Below are 20,418 nucleotides of genomic sequence, written 5' to 3'. Positions count from 1 at the left end.
GGTCATGCAGTCTGTAGGAGAATTGTTACATCAGAAAGCACGCATTAGAAAATACTAAGGATTTCCTTTTGCCTGCCAACAACTAACCAATGGCTGATATGAAAGTGTGAGATGTTCAGAATAATTTGGGGCAAGGAGAGGCAGTACCACATGCAGGTAACATCTGTGGAAGGGGCAATCAATGTTAATAATTCAGAAAACAGATTATGGTGTCTGTCAATCATAAGTATTTATATTCTGTAATAATCACAAGATCCTGGCAAACAGGTTGAGAATTATGATGCATGAAGCCAGGGTGTGTTGGTCAATGGAATTATAACACTTCCGCAGTGAAGTGTCAGTGTCAGGAGCCACAGGTTACATGGACATCTTGGTAGATGTCAACAGCAGTAATTTGTGCTGACTGGAGATGCAGCTCTGATCTAAGAGCTCAAGACTCACCAGGAGCCATCCTGGACTAGCTTTTCCTGCCTGGCTTCTGAGTTATTCAAAATATTAGTCTTCATGCTTCCTCTCTCACTTAACCCTTTCTCTTGAAACTGAGATAAAACTAGTTTTTAAAAAGTCAACTATATGGGGGGTGATGTTGGTGCAAGATGGCTCAGGAGTTGAGAGCATAGGACCCCAGTTCAATTCCCAGCACCTATCTGGCGGCTTCCAACCACCTGTTACTCTAGTTCCAAAGGACCCTATGCCCTCTTCTGGTCTCCTCAGGGACTGCATGCAGCACACAGACATCCAGGCAAAACACCAGTATGCAAGTAAAACATATAAATCTCACAAAAACAAACAAAAAAAATTCAACTATGGACTGGATCATAACCAGCCATTTCAGCGAGGTGCCTCGCATGCAGTGTCAGTCCCGTGAGTGACAGTCAGTTCTTTCCTCAGGAAGCTGACTGTCTCCATGAGAAACTCGGAGCTGTTGTCCTGACTCAGAGGAACAAACTGAGCAAGGTCATTCGGAGGCTCCAGGTGTCGCTCAAGCCTGTGTTTACAGTGGCTTCTCCAGAATTACTTACCAACGTTAACATTTCCTTATACAAATATGTTAACAAAATGACACTAATCACCAATAACATGGAAAATGAAGTCAATGTTTGATGACTAATTTCAGTATAATTTAATAAAAACACTATTTTACCTTCAATTTCTGGAAGAGGTTACCACACTGAAGAAATGAAGAAAACCATCTTTAAACACAGAGATTCTCTTAATACTCAGAGAAACAACCTGAGGAGCTAATCAAATGAGCTTGGTAGGCCCCTGGAAGCCTTCATCTTCTGAAGTCATCATTATTTTCTAAGTGACCTCTAAGAACTAGCTTTTTTGGCTTATTGATTTCAAACTTTTATACATTTTTACATTTAACAGAAAAGATTTCAAGATTTTAGTGGAGAGGTCAACTAATTGGCCAACTGCAGTGAGGCAGGTGCACTTCAGGAGATGCCCTATGTTATCTTTTTTTTTTTTTTTTTTTTTTAATTACTTAAATATTTATTTTATTTTATACACTGTAGCTATCTTCAGACACACCAGAAGAGGGCGTCGGATTTCATTACAGATGGTTGTGAGCCACCATGTGGTTGCTGGGAATTGAACTCAGGACCTCTGGAAGAGCAGCCAGAGCTCTTAACCACTGAGCCATCTCTCCAACCCAACCTAAGTTATTTTATACAAAGTGCTGTCTAGTAGACAGAAACTGGCAGAGAAACTGGAGGAATCTGGAATACCAGTCGGAAAGACCGCAGTACTGAGAGCCCCTCCACGTCTGCGAGACCCAGCTCCATTAAACTGAGGGAGACAATGAATCCGTCAAAGATGTTCCAGCCTTCCTGGAAATAATAGTAGGGGTCCATGGCGATGAGTTTCAGGAACATCTCCGCCGTGAAGATCCCAGTGAACACCTGCAGGAGTGGAGGCAGGAGGTAAGGAGGGGGCACCGGAAGGAACACACCTTATCACCTCTTTCAATCAATCAACATACCCAGGAATCAAGAGCCAGCTTTGGCCTCCATGTTGCAGAATCAACACCTAGCCGTCCCATGGGCACCCGTGTCCATACAGGGCAGGCTCCTTTTTGTATGAATGAAGTTCTCAGCCTCAGCACTTCCATCTCTGTCTCCAGAACCACTCAGTTCATACTGGGTGGCATGCGGCTAAGAAATAATCTAAGCAATATGAACAAAAAGGCTACCACCTTTTAAAAGTGGGCAGGCATTTGGTGGTCTAATTTTATGGGGGAGTAATTATAATCAGCAACAATGTATCCATATTTCAGAGTAGCTAGAGAGGACTCTGATGGTTATCGCAAAAAAAGGTAAGTGTTGGAGGTGTTGCATTTGTTAATTGCTCTGAACTAATCACCGTGCAGTGTTTACATGTTTTGAAATAATAGCCGCACCCTATAAACACACACAATATACATCAATTAAAAGGAAGTAACACTTGTAAAATAATTGTTCACAATATATTCTATCATTTTGATATATATTGCTATTATATATTACCAGACCTAGTCATATGATACAATTTAAGGGATAAAAGCAATCACATATTGTCCAAAGTGTACAAAACCATGCTCCCTGCTTTGCATATAATTACCATTTTCTATGATCTTTTTCTCAGTTTTTAAACGCGTATGTATGTATGTATGTATGTATGTATGTATATATGTCACAATACAGAATATCTCGGGCCTAATTTCCCAGCTGTTGCAAGTCTATCTCAGCTGGTGCATGGTCTTCCTGATCCATTCTATTGCCTGTTACTGCTCTACTGAATGAAATTTTCTCAAGGAAATCCCTCACTGTGGGACACTTGTTGCCTCCTTCTGACCTCTCAGTGGAACAGCCAATTCATCTGTGGCATGTTGTATGCAAGAACTGCTCCCTTCTTCTCCGCTTCTTATGCCGCCCCCCCCAACCCCCACATAGCACCCTGCATTTCTTGAGGCTGTCCCTATCCCACAGGCCTTAGGAAAGTAACATGCTGGAAGAATATCAAATTACAGAACAGAGGCTTGTGACAAGGCTAATACCTCAGGGCGGGTTACCCACAATACCTCAGGGTAGGTTACCCACAATACCTCAGGGTAGGTTACCCACAATACCTCAGGGTAGGTTACCCATAATACCTCAGGGCAGGATACCCACAATACCCCAGGGCAGGTTACCCATAATACCTCAGGGCAGGATACCCACAATACCTCAGTGCAGGATACCTACAATACCCCAGGGCAGGTTACCCATAATACCTCAGGGCAGGATACCCACAATACCTCAGTGCAGGTTACCCACACATGACTCTTACTGATTATTACTCTTTTATTTTTTATTTTTTTTTTAAGCCATGAATGTCCTAGAACTCTCTTGGTGGACCAGAATAGCCTTGAACTCGGAGATCTGCCTGTTTCTGCTTCCCAAGTGCTAGGATTAAAGGTGTGTACTACCTCCCAGCTTATTATGATTATTACGTTTTTTACAGAGAACTTTTTATACAACAGTATTTTAATTCACAGGGAGGGGCTGGTTCCGGCTCTTGGGGCTAGGCAGGGTTTCCAGCATCAGAAGCCAGGTCTCAAGAAGGAGTGAGACCTTCATGCAGATGAACAGCATGGCTATCAGCCAGGGGGCAGGGCTTCTATCCACTATGGAGGGGGCTATTAGAGGTGGGCTGTGATCTGCAGTGGATGGCTACACTACAGTGGCAACCAGGCCCAAGCAGGACGGGACTGCATCTACACTGAAGGGTGAAGTGGGGCTGGCAGCGAAGAGGAGCTCAAGCAGGACAAAGACAGCATGTCCGCAGGGAGGACCCGAGTAAGGGAGAGCTCCCCTGAAGTGGAAGCCCCATGTAAGGTAGGGAAGATGCCCCCCAAAAGAAGTGGCCCATTCTGAGAGCACAGGAGGGTGAGGATGTGGTCTGGTTTGAGCCAGGTGGAAGTGAGTATGTGGGTAGTGGTACACAGACTGGTGGCACAGGGTAGGAGTCAGGGTCTAAGTGGGGCAAAGAGGACTTCCATGCTAGAGAAAGCCAACGGGGTGCGGGGGCGTGAGACGTGTGTCCAGGTGGGCTTGACTGATTCCTCAAGAGTCAAGCAGGATACACAGGCAGGTGTGTAGGGCGACCTGTGCAGGCTGTCAGTCTTGGAAGTATGAGGGACTTTCAATACGGAGGGCAGTGGTCGGGATGCTAACGGGCTGGCGGTACCACACGTGTGCTGAAGCACCCGGCATCGGCTACTAGAGCTCGAGCCTGGGTCCCAACCATCAGAACCCAACAGTTTCTCATCTTTGTACTAAAAAAGGAAAACATAACCCAAAGTCATGACTTCTTGGTGTTTTAGAACTTCATACTTCTATCTTCTAAATAATACAATTAAATTTATGACTTAGCATTACAAGAAACTTGGCAGGGTTCAGCTAATAGCAGAAACTGGAAGATGGCCCAGAAGTTGGATTGGAGGGGAAAGCAGTTTGGAATTCAATGTTCCCCATAAATAACAGCATATGAGAGGTAAGATCCCACAGCGCAGGCACTGTACAGTGCTCTGTGCATCGCGGAAACCCCTTCTTTTAGGGGGCTGTTACCTAAGGTGTCAGGGAAAGAAGGGTTCTGAGCAGCACGGGGATGAATTCAAGAAACAGACGAGGGGTTCTCCAAAACCACCTCAGAAGTCCTGTCTCCGGTGCTGAACCAACCCACTGTCCTGTCTCCCACTCTGCTACTGTAGCCGACTTCCTGCCAACAGCTCTAAGAGGCGTCTTCAGAGTTCTGCAGAGAGGATGCCGCTGAAGGTTCGGGGCTGCTAGCAGAAGCGCGGTGCCAGGGCATATGGACTCCCTTGACCCCAATTAACTATCACCTCCTAGTTAACGAAATTCTAGCTTCCCCCACCAGGCAAAGCCCCGCAGCGAAACCACATTCAAGTCCTTCCATCAGAGACCCTGCTGTCTTACCAGGTTTCCTACGGCCAAGACGTGTTCGAATTGTGGTGTCATGGGGTGGTGTTCCATTGCCATAAATAGTGTATTCAGAACAATGCAGATGGTTATGGCTAAGTCTACGAAAGGGTCCATGACGATCAAGTTCACGATCTCCTTCAGTTTTATCCAGTAGGGGTGACACTCCCAGATGAGGAAAGTGTTGGCAAACTTATACCAACACGGTGGGCACTTTCTCTGAGACTCTTCCAGCTCTGGAGTGAGCAAAAAACAAAAGAGAGCCCTCATTATGGAGCAGTCGTTCTCAACCTGTGGGTTGTGATCCCTGGTGGGGGGGTAGGGAGGGGCTGAACGACCTTTTCACAGGGGTCACTTAAGACCAGCGGAAAACACAGATATTTACATTACAATTCATAACAGTAGCAAAATTACAGTTACGAAGTAGCAATAAAAATAATTTTATGGTTGAGGGGTCACCACAACATGAGGAACTGTATTAAAGGGTTGCAGTGTTAGGAAGTGTGAGAAGCACTGGTACAGAGAAAACAGAATACAAAGTATCTTCCTCTGGCAGGTGGTTGTCGTTATGAAATCTGTGAATAAAGGATGCTTGTCTGCAGTCCCTCCTCAGGTCTCCTTCACATTAAGATAAAAGGGAAAGTCCCCTCCCTATAATACCAGGCCAGATACTTGCTAGTAATACTGGGGCCATGAAAAAGGTTAAGCCACTTTTTTGGGGGGGGGGGGGGGCGGCAGTAAGAATGAAACAAACTGGGGGCTGGGAGAGACAGCTCAGTCAGCAAACTACTTAACTGGGCAAGCATGGGGCCCTGAGTTCAGATCCCCAGGAGCTTGCCTCACCTCTGGCCTCCGTGAGCATGTGCACAAACGTGTACCTGCACACACATGCACATGCACACACACAGAATTAAACAAGCTAAATATCTACCAAGTGCCTCAGAATTTAGAAGATAGTGGGTGCTCTGGAGAGTGTACCTGGCAGAAATACCCTCTCCATCAGCAGGAAAGGTATTGACAGACGCCACGCATGTGTCTGCTGCTTTCAGAGCACAGGTCAGTGTCCCACCTTCAGCGAGGCTGCAGGTCATAGCTGAGGTAGCTACACAGGGTGCACCCTCTCCTTTCTCTCCCTTCCTACCTCCATCTCTCTTTTCCTACTCTCAGTCCTTTCTTCTCTCTCTGTAGTTTCTCTTTCCACCCCTCCATACTTTCTTTCTTTTGTCCATCCTTTACTTTTTCTTATTCCCATCTCTCTTAAGAGAAGAATCTAGCTTTTCAACCGCCTCATGTGGCCCATACATAAACGTCAGCCAGGAACTGCTCTGGCTGAAGTGAGGGGAGGAGCTTGCAGCCTGGTCCAAGGCACGCTCTTCTTCCCAGGCTCCCTCTCCAGACACTGACACTGATACTCTCCTTCAGGCCTGTTCCCAGAACTGTGGAACTCTCACCACTGAACAGGCACTGACTAACTGGTCTCTCAGATTATTTAGGAAGCCAAAATTAAAAAGAACGATTAGACAGGTAAGGCAGGGGCCTGCTCGGTTTGTGGCCACACCAACCCTGGTACAAGGCTCAGATGGCAAGACTTTGCTCAAATTACAGGAAATGAAACAGTTGGGATTACAAAATTCCAAGTTCCTCATCCAGTGAAGATGTTCTTCAAGAAGCTGAACTTAAAAATCTTCCAGGAGGATATCCTTAGGACCAGGAACTGAGTCCACAGCACTTCAACCCCCACTGACACCGATAAAAATAAAATAAAATTCTCTTCAAAGCTGGGCACCCCTGTAAGCCTAGCACACAGACTAATGTATAAATTTGAGGCCAGCCTGGGCTAAATGACTGGGCTAGCTTGAGCTGCATAAGTCTTGATTTATAAAAACAAAACCCATCACCAATCAAATAAACCAATAAAAACAAAATACACAAAAGTTTCCAGTGCTTCCCCAAGAATGGGATGTCAACCAGTCTGCTTCCCTTCCTCCAGCCAGCTGGCTTGTGGCCCATGGCGATGGCTTTATTTTAGGGAGAGGTGGTCTGGGTTGGGTATCTGACTGGCTCCCTGGTTGCTAAGAAAATGGTTGCCTTGGTTTTCAGACTGAAGGGCCCCAGTGAGAGCCACGTGGGAGTCTGCGTGGGAAAAGAAGTCTGTGAAGAGAATTTGCCTCAGCCTCTTTCCTGCAGAACTCCCTCCTTTCCCAAGGTAAATTTAGTTTTCATCCCCGAAAAAGAGAAGCGCAAAGGTTCTCTTATTTCCATAAATTCTTACGGTGCATATTTGGAAATTCAGTTCCGGTCCTTTTTTTATCTCCTCCCTTCTCCAAATGTCTGCAGTTTAGCGGTTCTGCTGGGGAAGATGAAGCCCCGACTGTTCACATCTGAGAGATGACATGATTGTCGCACCTTACACTGTACTAGGCTCTGCGTCTTAGCAGACAGCAAGGGGGTTCTCTACCCTTGGGGCACCCAGAGGGTCCCTGCAGGCTACCTGTTTCCTATCCATAACTACATCCTTGAGCTAGGGAGAGCCCCCAGGGAGGGCAGCTCCACAGAGAGCACAATGAATGAGAGAGATGGAGCAAGTCCTTGGCTCAATAGATGCTTAGTTTCATGGATCCTTGGCTCAATGGAGGCTTGTTAGTTTCTTTTTATTTATTAATTTTTTGAGACGGGGGGGGGGGGTGTCTCATGTTGCCTCATGGGTTCATTGGATCTTCCTGCCTCGGCTTCCCTAGTGGCAGGAATGGCAGATAAACATTGTACCTGATGGTTTTACGGGCTCTCCTGTTAATTACTGGCCAGCCCCTCAGGCCTCCATGGCAAACAAAGCATTGGGTTTGGGGAGTGAGCTGAGCTAAGGGAGTAAGGTGTTTGGTGGTTTGCGGACTTTCCCCTGCCTTGCTTCCGGGTATTGTTTGAGTGGTTGCCACATGAGTCAGTCCCAGGAGTATTGGAAGCTGTTTTCAAAGTGTACCCTTGGCCACCAGGACAGTGACTTTGAGGGACCAAAATGTTTATGGCAAGAGTTTCCCTTGACTCAACAACTTTTTGGGCTGGGCAGGAAAGAGTGCCCACTGCCTCGGCACTTCCAGCAGCAGTGACTGGATGGATGCTCAAGGAGCAGCAATGGCCATGGCCATCCCTCCCTAGGGAATTAGAACTGCCACACGGGAACACTAAAGCTCTGCCTCCTTCTCCACGCTCTCCTCCTCAGCTTTACTGCTCTGAGGAACAGTGAGACTGCACTCGTCTGCCTACATCCGACCCAGTGCTGACACATCCCAGAGCTCATGGTTCTGCTAGCTGGGAGTTTGGCAGAGTCTACTGGACACTGCTGAGTGAGTTTTCAACAGGATACAGTAGAGAGGGGCAGAGGTTTTTCTTCTTAAGAACGGGATTCTGGAATTCTCCACTACAGTATCTAAACCTTTAGGTAGGCAAGAGTCTGTTTCTTTGCTTCAGACGCAATTCTTTAAATCTTTGGATTAAAATGACATCAGACCTTCCTAGTTGCAAGTCTTGGAAGCGGGATAACTACTCATTTAATGATCTTAATGCAGCAAGCAGTAAATAGAGCCAGGGCTGTGGCTAAAGCCAGTGGATCTTTGTCAATGCCTTTAATCTGCTCACGCTACTCAGTTGTAGCCATTCACTGCTCTTTGCTTATAGCCGTCCCAGCTCATCAGCTTCCACAAAAGGAGTCAAGACAGGAACAGGCCAGGAGGGTGTGGTGGTGGGACAGGTACAGGCTATGGGAGCAGTCCAGCCTATCAACAGAGAGCAGTCCAGCCTATCAACAGAGAAGTGCAGAACAGCTTTCTTCCTTAAGAAACACAATCCCAACTACAGCCATCTCCATCCCCTGAGCGATGCTTCTGTTGTATGTGTGCATATGTGTGAATATGTGTACGTGTATGTACGTGTGTCAGTGTGTATGTGTATGAGTGTATGTGAGTATGTGTATGTGTGCATGAGTGTGTGTGAGTATGTGTGTGTGTGTGTGTATGGCTAGTGGAAAGAAGAGAATGTGTACAGCAGAAGGGAGGAAGACACAGTCAGCTTTCAAAGTGCAAGTGCCCCATGCTCATATTCAATCGAAGTCTCCGGAAGTGACGCCACGCCAATACTCTACCACTCCAAGCACAGCAAAGCCCAGATTGATAGTGTTGCTGGAGCCTCCCACTGGCCAGACCCTGTGCCAGGCCACCACAATGGGCAATCAGTAATGGCTGCGCCGAAGAGCTCGTTCTGTTGTGATGGTGGTGTCCCTGAAAATAATGAATGTACCTGTGGGAGCTTGATTTTCTATCTCAATTGCCACGCACACCTGGAAAAATTCTGTCTTGGGCTATAAGTGCATAATAAAATTAGCCAGAATTCTCAAGCTAGTGTTCCTCAGCTTGCAGTTCTTACAGTCTGCAGCAATTCGCCTGAAACTTCAAAGCACATGCCACACAGCCTGAAGATGCTCTACCAGATGCTGACCTCTACAGGACCTGAAAATCCAGAATCAGACACTGACCTCTGCAGGAACTGAAAACCCAGAGTGAACAGAGGCTGCACAGGCAGCTCAAAGACAGTTGTTCAACTTGATACTTTAAAGCTCAGTAGTATTTGTCATTGTCTGCACCTTTGGGGGCACCAATGCTACTACAGGAGTTTCTTAGGGCTTCTCTTTCCATGGCACCCCATCCCAACACACAGACAGACAGACACGCACACACACACGGTGAGTTTAAGCAACTCAGAATACGTGTTCTAGGGCCAGCAAGCCAATGTTCCACACCACCATCTTGAGGACTATGCTTAGTGCTACGTTAGCCTGGCACAGTGAACCGTGAGGCGGGATGTCTGAAGCCTCAGAAATATCCACACTCAGAACTGCATGTACAGAAGGAAGAAAATAAGACAGAACCAACCAATGGGAATCCTTTGTGAGAGAATCTAGTTCCCCAGCTGACCTCCATGTGGAGCCTGGGATATATACCAGAACGGCAGAGAGGCTGGACCTCGCCAGGGTTACCACGGCCTAAAAGAAGCTACCAGCAGTGCTAGGCTGCACCAAGCTGTGTCAGGGAGAAGCCGTGCAACCCAGAGAAGTCAGCTCTCACAGCGACAACTCCGCAGATGGGTAAGATGCAAAAATGGCTGCTCATGCCCTGTGCACCAAGTCCGGAAGAGAGAGACTTATGGTTTGGGGTTCTAGCCACCCATTATACATGTTTGTGGCTCTAGGGGTGTTCGGAGAGTGGCAGTTAGGAACAATATAATGCACAGTACAGGTTCCTTCAGGAAAAACCCAAAGGGCTTGTGGTTCAGCAGAGCAGAGAGGAGGAAGGCAATCCGTGAGGCAGAGGCCAGGGAGGGTGGTTTCGCTGGAGCTTCTTGAGAGTCTCCAGTGATTTGCTGCTGTTCTTTCATACTTCTCACCTGTGCGTGACGCTGCCGGTAGGTCTGAGGCACTCCTTTGATTCTTTACATACGGCTTTGGGAAGACAGCTTGTGACCCTGATTTCTGTATGTGGTGAGATATCTTCCAAAGGCCCACCCAGTTTTACAGGGGGTGGGGCTATATTTACCACACGTGCCACACACTCACAGCTCAGTTGCTCCGATAGGCAAGACAGGGCACACACCTTCCACCAGCGTGTTCGTGACAACGCTCATTATGCTGTTGATCCTGTCCTTCCGTCCGTAGGAGGCAAGTTGGTCCATGGAAACTAAGAGCGAGCCAGGGCCTTTCTTCTTAATCTCTACCTCAGTTGTTGCCTGAAAAATAAAATAAAGCAAACGGGGTGAGTGGTATTTGGTTAGCCTAAGGCTTGGGCCCCACTTGGTTGACAGTCAAGTGTGAGCAAGAGCCTTATCATCCGCATGGCTTCTTTAAAAATCTTTTTTTTTCCCCTAGTTCTTTAAGAATTTAGGACAAGGTGATCAGATTCCATGTACTCCCTCTCCCAGTTTCTCCTGGATGCGCTCACCTTCTTCTCTGTCCTCCCAACTTTGTGTCCCCCTTCCTCTCCCAAGCAGACGATTGCCAACAGCTCCTCAGCCAGGGTTGGGCTTCACGCCCACCTCCCCTTTCCATGCTGGAACTTGGTTTGGCTTGAGTTGCCACAAGTCTTACCCAACCATGAGCCCGGCAAGCTATAATAATGACTGGCTCTGGCAAGGTGCTGTCTGTGGCAGCAGCACAGACATCTTGAGAGTAAACAGCCAGTGTCTGACTGGACTTGGGTCCTGTTCCATAAGAGGCTTAAACAAACAAACAACAACAAACAACTCTCGACCCTGGAATCCTGCTCGTAAGTTGGTCATGGACGATCTTCAGTTCTGTGACTGAAACCAAGTCATTGGAAGTTAGCCAGATCTGCAATGGACCCAAGAATCTGGCTGGGACCCAAATACCTCCTCTGGTTAAGCCTAAAGTGGGAATGCCAGATCCCCCGGGGACACAGATGGGAACAGACCCTGTGTTCTCCTGTCCTAGTCTCATAGCCACAACATTTGGCTAGAATTGGCTCGCTCACCAAAACAACTCAGATTCACCTCTACCTGAAAATTAGGAGGCTGAGTCCCTCCCCAGCTGCTGGTCTGGAGGAGCTCCACCCCTCTCTTTCCTGTCCAAATGGACAGCTTAAAACCCATCTCCTGGTTAACCATCTTGTCCCTGTATTATGTCACCTGTGTGGACTCCTTTGCTCCTTCCAGGGTGGCTTGTGCATTCACCATTTCCAGCACAGGAAAAGACATATTTGTATGAGGCAAGAGAAGCATATCAGCTCAGCCACAAAATAATCTTGGTTGTTTTGGAAATAAAACACTTCTGAGAAGCTATTCAAAACCTCTCTGTCCTCACACTTGTTTAGATCTGAAAGACTGTGCAGAGGATAATTCCTAGCAGATGATAAAATTAATCTCATCTAGGTTTTTACTCACGCTGCCCTGCTGACTTAGGCATTGGGTTCACCCAGGTTTTGTTTATGTATCTGGACTGTAGAAGAAATGGAGATAAGAAATGACTGATTTCCTTGGGGATTCCTGATTGTAGTTCTATAAAAATGTCTGTATATGTAAGAATGACTTATTAACTATTATTTCAGAAAAAATGGTTTGCCATAATTTTCATTCTGATGGAATATTTAATAAATCATATTAAATCTATTACATTGTAAAAATGATAACCATGTAAAAATGAACATAGGAAGGCTCTCCATATTAGATACTTACTTCTGGCATTGGATTGATCTGAGATTTTTACTGAGTTGACCCTTCTATCAGTCTACAGAATACATGACAGATGATTTTCAAAATGTTCACCCCCAAAAGACCAGATGACAAATATGGAATGGAAAACTCCATATATTATGGCTTTGGTATCTATTTTCTGTATTTGTATATAGCAAGAAATAATTTCTTCAGACTATATTACTAGCAACCTTAAAAGAACAAGATTAGTAAAAGTCGAGGCTAAAAGGTGGGGTGCAGTCACCAGACACTCAGTGATGAGCCTTGCTCAGAAGCCAGCGCTCCTGCCTCTGCTGTGGACTGGACTTGGGCTACGTAGTCCACACTCCCAGTCCTAGATGGGTACTTAAAAACTCACACCAACCACAAAAAATTAAGCTTCAAGCCTATTGACGAAGAATAATGCTTATTCCTGTCTTCTTACGCCACATGTGAGTTGACCGGAAAGAGGTTACAAGGCCAGCAAGTTAATCCTTGATTAACAGGGTTTAATCAAGGAAAGCTGAGGTGAGTCTGTCATCAGACTGACAGGACAGAGAACAGGGCAGCATCAGCCTGACACGACCCTGCCGAGTCCAACTGCAAACACGTTTCCTGTGATTCGGGAAAGAAGGAAGGCTGACATCTCACCACATCTATCAGTGTTGAATCTGAAGTCCAGGCTTGTGCATGACTGGACTGTAATAAATATGTAATATTTATTACATATTTAATAATATGTAATATGACAGATGTTTAATAATATGTTTAATAATATGTAAATATGTAAATATTTAATAAAATATGTTTAATAATATGTAAATATGACAGCTGTTCACAGAAAGTATATGCAAAAACTCTATGGAAGTTTTTCTAAACCCTTCAAATCCAACAGAAACAAGACGCTACAATGTATATAGAATGTACAGCTTAATTATATTTCTTTTTCTTTTCTTTTTTTTTTTTTTTTGTTTTGTTTTGTTTTGGTTTTTTGAGACAGGGTTTCTCTGTAGCCCTGGCTGTCCTAGAACTCACTCTGTAGACCAGGCTGGCCTCGAATTCAGAAATCCACCTGCCTCTGCCTCCCAAGTGCTGGGATTAAAGGCGTGCGCTACCACTGCCGGGCCTTAATTATATTTCTATATCCTGGCAATACTTAAAAAATAAAGCTCTAAGATTATATCTTTATGGTAATATTTTTAAAAATACTAAGGAATAAAATGATCAAAAGATGAGCAGCTCTCATGATAAATTGTATGGCTTTACTGAGAGACACTTCAGAAGACGTAAATGAACAAAGGAGCATACCATGTTCACAGACATTAGAGCTAAGATGGCTGCCCTCTTCAAATGACTCGTCAGCACAATGTTATGCCCATCAAAAGTCAAGGCTTTTAGGAGAAAACTGATGATTTTGAAATTAATAAGGACATATAAAGGCTGGGTAAAGAAAAGGGATTTTTAAAAAAAATCAGAAGGTTAAAATAAACTTTTGAGGGACTCTGTTACACATCTTTAAACACATGTAGATTTTTGTTTAAAAGACTTGTACTGCCCCACTTCAGAACTTCCCACGAGGTCAGAATGAAGAAGGTTAGCATGTATTGGCATAAGTAGAGAATCGGACTCTAGAAATAGGCTCACGATATATAAAACAGTGTGTGTGAGCAAGATCCCAACATGCTGGGAGAGGAAAGCTTTGGCAAGAGGTGCTGAGAGACAGGATAGCCACCCAGCCTACGCCTTATTTTATAAGTCCTTATTTATATAAAGTTAATTTGAGATGATCAGAAATGCAGATATAAAATCAGGAAGCATGTTAAAAACATTTTCATAGCACTGAAGCAGAGGCAGAGTTATTGAACAAGGTGCAGAAAGCAATATCACAAAATAAAAACTAATGTTAAAATTGTGTTCTAAAGAACCTGTATCCAGGGGGTTGGAGAGATGGCTCAGCGGTTAAGAGCACTGACTGCTCTTCCAGAGGTTCTGAGTTCAATTCCCAGCAACCACATGGTGGCTCACAACCATCTGTAATGGGATCCAATGTCAGCTTCTGGTGTGTCTGAAGAGCTACAGCATACTCATATGCATGAAATAAATAATAAATAAATAAATAAATAAATCTTTTTTTTTAAAGACTCTATATCTGGAACAACCAAGAAACTAGCAACTCAACCAAAAACAACAATCCAAAACCAAACGTCCAAAAACGTCCAAAGATCTTAAACATCGCGCTAACGAGGACATATACAGACTGGAGAGATGGCTCAGGGGTGACGAGCACACACTGGTCCTCCCGAGGACCAGAGTTTGAGTCCCAGAACCCACATCAGGTGGTTTACAACTGCCTGTTGACACCTTGGAACTCTGGGTACTCACGATCATGTGACTCATACCCACACACATATACATAATTAAAATAGTAAAAATTAAGCTAAAAAGAGAGGACATACACATTCAACAGCCCAACTGCCTCTGCCTCTCTGTATGCCCCAGCCTCATGGCTGTGGGCCTGGGCAGGCCTCTGGAGAAAGACCTGAGCACCCGCAGACCCGGCCCTGACAGCTGCCACTCTGCTGTGGGAAGGGCAGTGCTTTCCTCGCAGAGACATGAGTTTACACATACTGGATCTGTTTTTCATGAGTGTTGACCTCCTTGCTACAGTCATTTTTTAAAAATAAACTTTGCAAATAATAATAAACTCATGGACTTAAGCAGTTGGGAAGCAGAGGTTGGCAGATGTTGGCAGATGTCTGTGGGACCAAGGCCTGCTTAGTTTACACGGAAAGTTCTAGACTAGCCAGGACAGCATCGTAAATCAACCCCTTTACTAAAACTAAAAGACAGGGGCTGGTGTAGTTCAGTGGCAGCCCCTCCCCCCTTTTAGCATGTATGAGGTCTGAGGTGCAATCACCAGCACCATAAAGTAAATACATAAAGTAGATGAATCAAAGACTAACAAAGCTATCTCTAACACACTTGCTGGGATTAAAAAAAAATGTAACTATTTTAGAGAATTAGTTTATAATTTCTCACAAACATTAAACATAATTTACCATAACCTCAGGATTTCACCACAAAAGTGTTTAATAAAAAAGAAAAACTTTCAGCCATGGCTGGTGGTGCATACCTTTAATCCCAGCACTTGGAAGGGGGCAGGGGCAGGGGGATCTCTGTGAGTTCAAGGCCAAACTGGTCTACACAGAGTTCCTACACAGAGTTTCAGGATGGTTAGGGTCATATAGTGAGAGTCTCTCTCTGTCTCTGTCTCTCTCTGTCTCTCTTTCTCTCTTTCTTTCTCTCTCTCTCTCTCTCTCTCTCTCACACACACACACACACACACACACACACACACACACACACACACACACACAACACACAGGCCTTGAAACCACATGGGAGCTCTTCATTCCTCTCTCGTTCTCCAGACTAACCCCACCTGCTGCGGCCTCTCCTCTGTCTCTGCCCCGACTCCCAGGGAACTAAGCAGAGTCTCTCCTACAACCTTCCCTTCCCTGTCTCTCACTGGAGATGCTCTCTCCTAGAAACCAGCCGGGCAGACCAGGCATGTGACTTTCTCCTTCCTGTCCTCCAATTCTAATTACCCACTCTGCTCTCATCCCCAGCCCTGTAACAAACAGACCACAAGCCCCTCTATCTTCCCTCTCTTCTATTCCCTGAGTGCTCACAGACCCTCCTTACACACTCCCCTCAGGGCACTTTCTCAGCCTCCCCTCCCTGCCCTTCTAGCCCATCCCCATTCCTGCATATCAGCTCCCAATACTCAGAAACAAGTTCTGCCCTGGCCCGTTGGCCACACCAGGCAGGGGACTCAGAAGTGTTCCCCACCAGGAAACCCACACCCACCACAGTTTCCTCAGAGAGAGCAGAGAGACCACAAAGACAAGACCAAACCAACGCTTAGAATTACAATCACCCCAGATACCATCATGAAAGTCAGTAACAGCCTGGACAGTGTGTCCCTGCTACAGTGCAGCAGCCTCCTCCTACAGGAGGTCTAGGAAAGGCAACATGGCTGAAGCACATGGCCAGGACTTCAAAGGGCCTGAGAGAGGCTACGAATAAATGAATCCATTAATGAAATCTATGAAAACACACAAAACGGTGGAGTGCAATGAAGAGAAGAGTTCAAGACGCAGACGTGGAAACGGGATCACTAAAGGAGGCACACATTGTGGTCAAATTGGAAACGGAAAATTTAGGAACTCGAACAGGGAATCTGAGCAGCAAGCCTCAACAACAGAGACAGAAATCTTAGGCATTGAAGACAAGATAGAAGAAATGGATACCTTAGTTAAATAATCAAAAAATCCAGACACAAAATATACTGAGGATCTGTGACCCTATGGAAAGACAAATCTACAAATAATAAGAACAGAGGAAGGAGAAGAAACCCAGGTCAAAGGCACAGAAAATATTTTCAACAGACTCACAGAAGAAAATTCCCCTAACCTAAAGAAGACGCCGCCTCTAAACGTACAGGAAGCACACTGAACACCAAATAACAGGCCCAGAAAGGAAAGTCCCCATGACACATAACAATTAAAACACTAAACATACAGAAAGAATATTAAATGGTGCAAGGTAAGAAGAGCAGGTGACATAGAAAGGCAGACAACCCCCAAAGCCAAACAAACAAACAAAACCCAAAACACCACTACAGCTTGAATCACTATTGACCCCACACACTGATAGTGGGTGACTTCAAACCCCAATCTCACCAATAAACAGTTCACCCAGACAAAAACTAAACAGCAATGCTCGAGCTAAGTGACCCCACAAATGGACTTAGCATGTGTTCACAGGGCACTTTACCCAAGCACAAAAGAATACACCTCCTTCTCTGAACCTCACAGAATGGTCTTCAAAACTGAGAGCCACATACTTGGACATAAAGCAAATCTCAACAAATGCAAGAAAATTTAAATAACTCCCTGAATCCTACCTGACCACCATGCATTAAAGCTGGATACAACACAGCAGAGACAACAGGAAGCTTACAAACTCATGGAAACTGAACAGCTCTCTACTGCATGAAAAAAAAAAATAGGTCAAGATAGAAACTAAGAAAGAGTTAAAAACGAACACATAACATACCCAAACCTGTGGGGCACAATGAAGGTGGTTCTAAGAGGCAAGTTCATAGCACTAAGTTGCCTACATCAAAAAGTTGTAGAGATCTCACATTAGTAACTTAATGACACACCTGAACATTCTAGAACAAAACGAAGAACTGAAGCCCCAAAGGAGTACATGGCAAGAAATAAACTTGGGGATGAAATCAATAAAATGGAAACAAACAAACAAACAAACAAACAAAAATCAATGCAACAAAGAATTGTTTGAGAAGACTCAATGATGGGTGAACTCTTAGCACTTGGCATCTTAGCTAAAGCAACAAGACAACTGAAGCTCAGGGGCCTGAACATAAGGGCAGGTACACAGACTCTGACAGAAGAGAAAGAGGGACAGTGTTGAGCTCACTGCCCAGGAAAAGGCTCTCTGAACAGAACTCTGAGAACACAGGCACTAAGAACAGCTAATAAATGGGGCCTCATGAAACCGAAGAGCTTCTGTACTGCAAGAGGACCGTCATTCTGACTAAGGAGCAGGCAAAAGAATGGGAAAAGGTTGTTTTTTTTTTTTTTTTTTTTTTTTCCCAACTAAAGAACTAAAGTAAGAAAAATAAAATGAAAACAACCAAATTAAAGTGGGGCACACAGATCCAAACAGTATTCTTGCGAGAAGACACACATGGTTGGGAAACACTGAAATGTTTACCATCCTTAGGCATCAGGAAGATGCCAATCAAAAGTACTTTGAGATTCCACATCACACAAGTGACAGCTCATGCTGGGAGGACGTGGAGTAAGAGGAGCACCCATCCATTGTGGGAGGACATGGAGTAAGAGGAGCACTCATCCATTGTGGGAGGACATGGAGTAAGAGGAGCACTCATCCATTGTGTGAGGACATGGAGTAAGAGGAGCACTCATCCATTGTGGGAGGACATGGAGTAAGAGGATCACCCATCCATTGTGTGAGGACATGGAGTAAGAGGAGCACCCATCCATTGAGGGAGGATGTGGAGTAAGACGAGCACCCATCCATTGTGGGAGGACATAGAGTAAGAGGAGCACTCATCCATTGTGTGAGGACATGGAGTAAGAGGAGCACCCATCCATTGAGAGAGGATGTGGAGTAAGAGGAGCACCCATCCATTGTGGGAGGACATGGAGTAAGAGGAGCACTCATCCATTGTGTGAGGACATGGAGTAAGAGGAGGACTCATCCATTGTGTGAGGACATGGAGTAAGAGGAGCACCCATCCATTGTGGGAGGACATGGAGTAAGAGGAGCACTCATCCATTGTGGGAGGATGTGGAGTAAGAGGAGCACCCATCCACTGTGTGAGGACATGGAGTAAGAGGAGCACCCATCCATTGTGGGAGGACATGGAGTAAGAGGAGCACTCATCCATTGTGGGAGGACATGGAGTAAGAGGAGGACTCATCCATTGTGTGAGGACATGGAGTAAGAGGAGCACCCATCCATTGAGAGAGGACGTGGAGTAAGAGGAGCACTCATCCATTGGAGGACATGGAGTAAGAGGAGCACTCATCCATTGTGGGAGCACGTGGAGTAAGAGGAACACTCATCCATTGTGTGAGGACATGGAGTAAGAGGAGCACCCATCCACTGTGGGAGGACGTAGAGTAAGAGGAGCACTCATCCACTGTGGAAGGACGTAGAGTAAGAGGAGCACTCATCCACTGTGGGAGGACGTAGAGTAAGAGGAGCACCCATCCATTGTGGGAGGACATGGAGTAAGAGGAGGACTCATCCATTGTGTGAGGACATGGAGTAAGAGGAGCACCCATCCATTGAGGGAGGATGTGGAGTAAGAGGAGCACTCATCCATTGTGTGAGGACATGGAGTAAGAGGAGCACCCATCCACTGAGGGAGGATGTGGAGTAAGAGGAGCACCCATCCATTATGGGAGGACATGGAAAAGAGGAGCACTCATCCATTGTGGGAGGACATGGAAAAGAGGAGCAATCATCCATTGTGGGAGGACATGGAAAAGAGGAGCAATCATCCATTGTGGGAGGACATGGAGTAAGAGGAGCACTCATCCATTGTGGGAGGATATGGAGTAAGAGGAGCACCCATCCATTGTGTGAGGACATGGAGTAAGAGGAGCACTCATCCATTGAGGGAGGATGTGGAGTAAGAGGAGCACCCATCCATTATGGGAGGACATGGAGTAAGAGGAGCACTCATCCATTGTGGGAGGACATAGAGTAAGAGGAGCAATCATCCATTGTGGGAGGACATGGAAAAGAGGATCACCCATCCATTGTGTGAGGACATGGAGTAAGAGGAGCACTCATCCATTGTGGGAGGACATGGAGTAAGAGGAGCACCCATCCATTGTGGGAGGACATGGAGTAAGAGGAGCACCCATCCACTGAGGGAGGATGTGGAGTAAGAGGAGCACCCATCCATTGTGGGAGGACATGGAGTAAGAGAAGCACTCATCCATTGTGTGAGGACATGGAGTAAGAGGAGCACCCATCCATTGTGTGAGGACATGGAGTAAGAGGAGCACCCATCCATTGTGGGAGGACATGGAGTAAGAGGAGCACTCATCCATTGTGGGAGGACATGGAGTAAGAGGAGGACTCATCCATTGTGTGAGGACATGGAGTAAGAGGAGCACCCATCCATTGAGGGAGGATGTGGAGTAAGAGGAGCACCCATCCATTGTGGGAGGACATGGAGTAAGAGGAGCACTCATCCATTGTGTGAGGACATGGAGTAAGAGGAGCACCCATCCATTGTGTGAGGACATGGAGTAAGAGGAGCACCCATCCATTGTGTGAGGACATGGAGTAAGAGGAGCACTCATCCATTGTGGGAGGACATGGAGTAAGAGGAGGACTCATCCATTGTGTGAGGACATGGAGTAAGAGGAGCACCCATCCATTGAGGGAGGATGTGGAGTAAGAGGAGCATCTATCCACTGTGTGAGGACATGGAGTAAGAGGAGCACCCATCTATTGTGGGAGGACATGGAGTAAGAGGAGCACTCATCCATTGTGGGAGGATGTGGAGTAAGAGGAGCACCCATCCACTGTGTGAGGACATGGAGTAAGAGGAGCACCCATCCATTGTGGGAGGACATGGAGTAAGAGG

At 45.8% G+C, this 20,418-nt stretch overlaps 1 protein-coding gene across 6 annotated transcripts in view; it reads right to left on the bottom strand.

Moving 5' to 3' along the window:
• Positions 1–20,418, bottom strand: part of Scn8a (sodium voltage-gated channel alpha subunit 8) — a 168,641-nt gene that overhangs the window by 34,747 nt on the left and 113,476 nt on the right. For all 6 annotated transcript variants that reach the window (XM_076912116.1, XM_076912117.1, XM_076912119.1 and 3 more), the window contains 3 exons: positions 10,604–10,736; positions 4,962–5,200; positions 1,734–1,907 (listed from right to left, as the gene is read on the bottom strand). In XM_076912116.1, coding sequence (XP_076768231.1) covers positions 1,734–1,907; positions 4,962–5,200; positions 10,604–10,736 — 546 coding nt within the window. The remainder of the gene's footprint in view (positions 1–1,733; positions 1,908–4,961; positions 5,201–10,603; positions 10,737–20,418) is intronic.

This window comes from Arvicanthis niloticus, chromosome 13 (assembly GCF_011762505.2).
Source record: "Arvicanthis niloticus isolate mArvNil1 chromosome 13, mArvNil1.pat.X, whole genome shotgun sequence".
Taxonomy (NCBI): domain Eukaryota; kingdom Metazoa; phylum Chordata; class Mammalia; order Rodentia; family Muridae; genus Arvicanthis; species Arvicanthis niloticus.
Note: the sequence above shows the minus strand (reverse complement) of the source record. Positions and strands in the feature narration are given on the sequence as shown.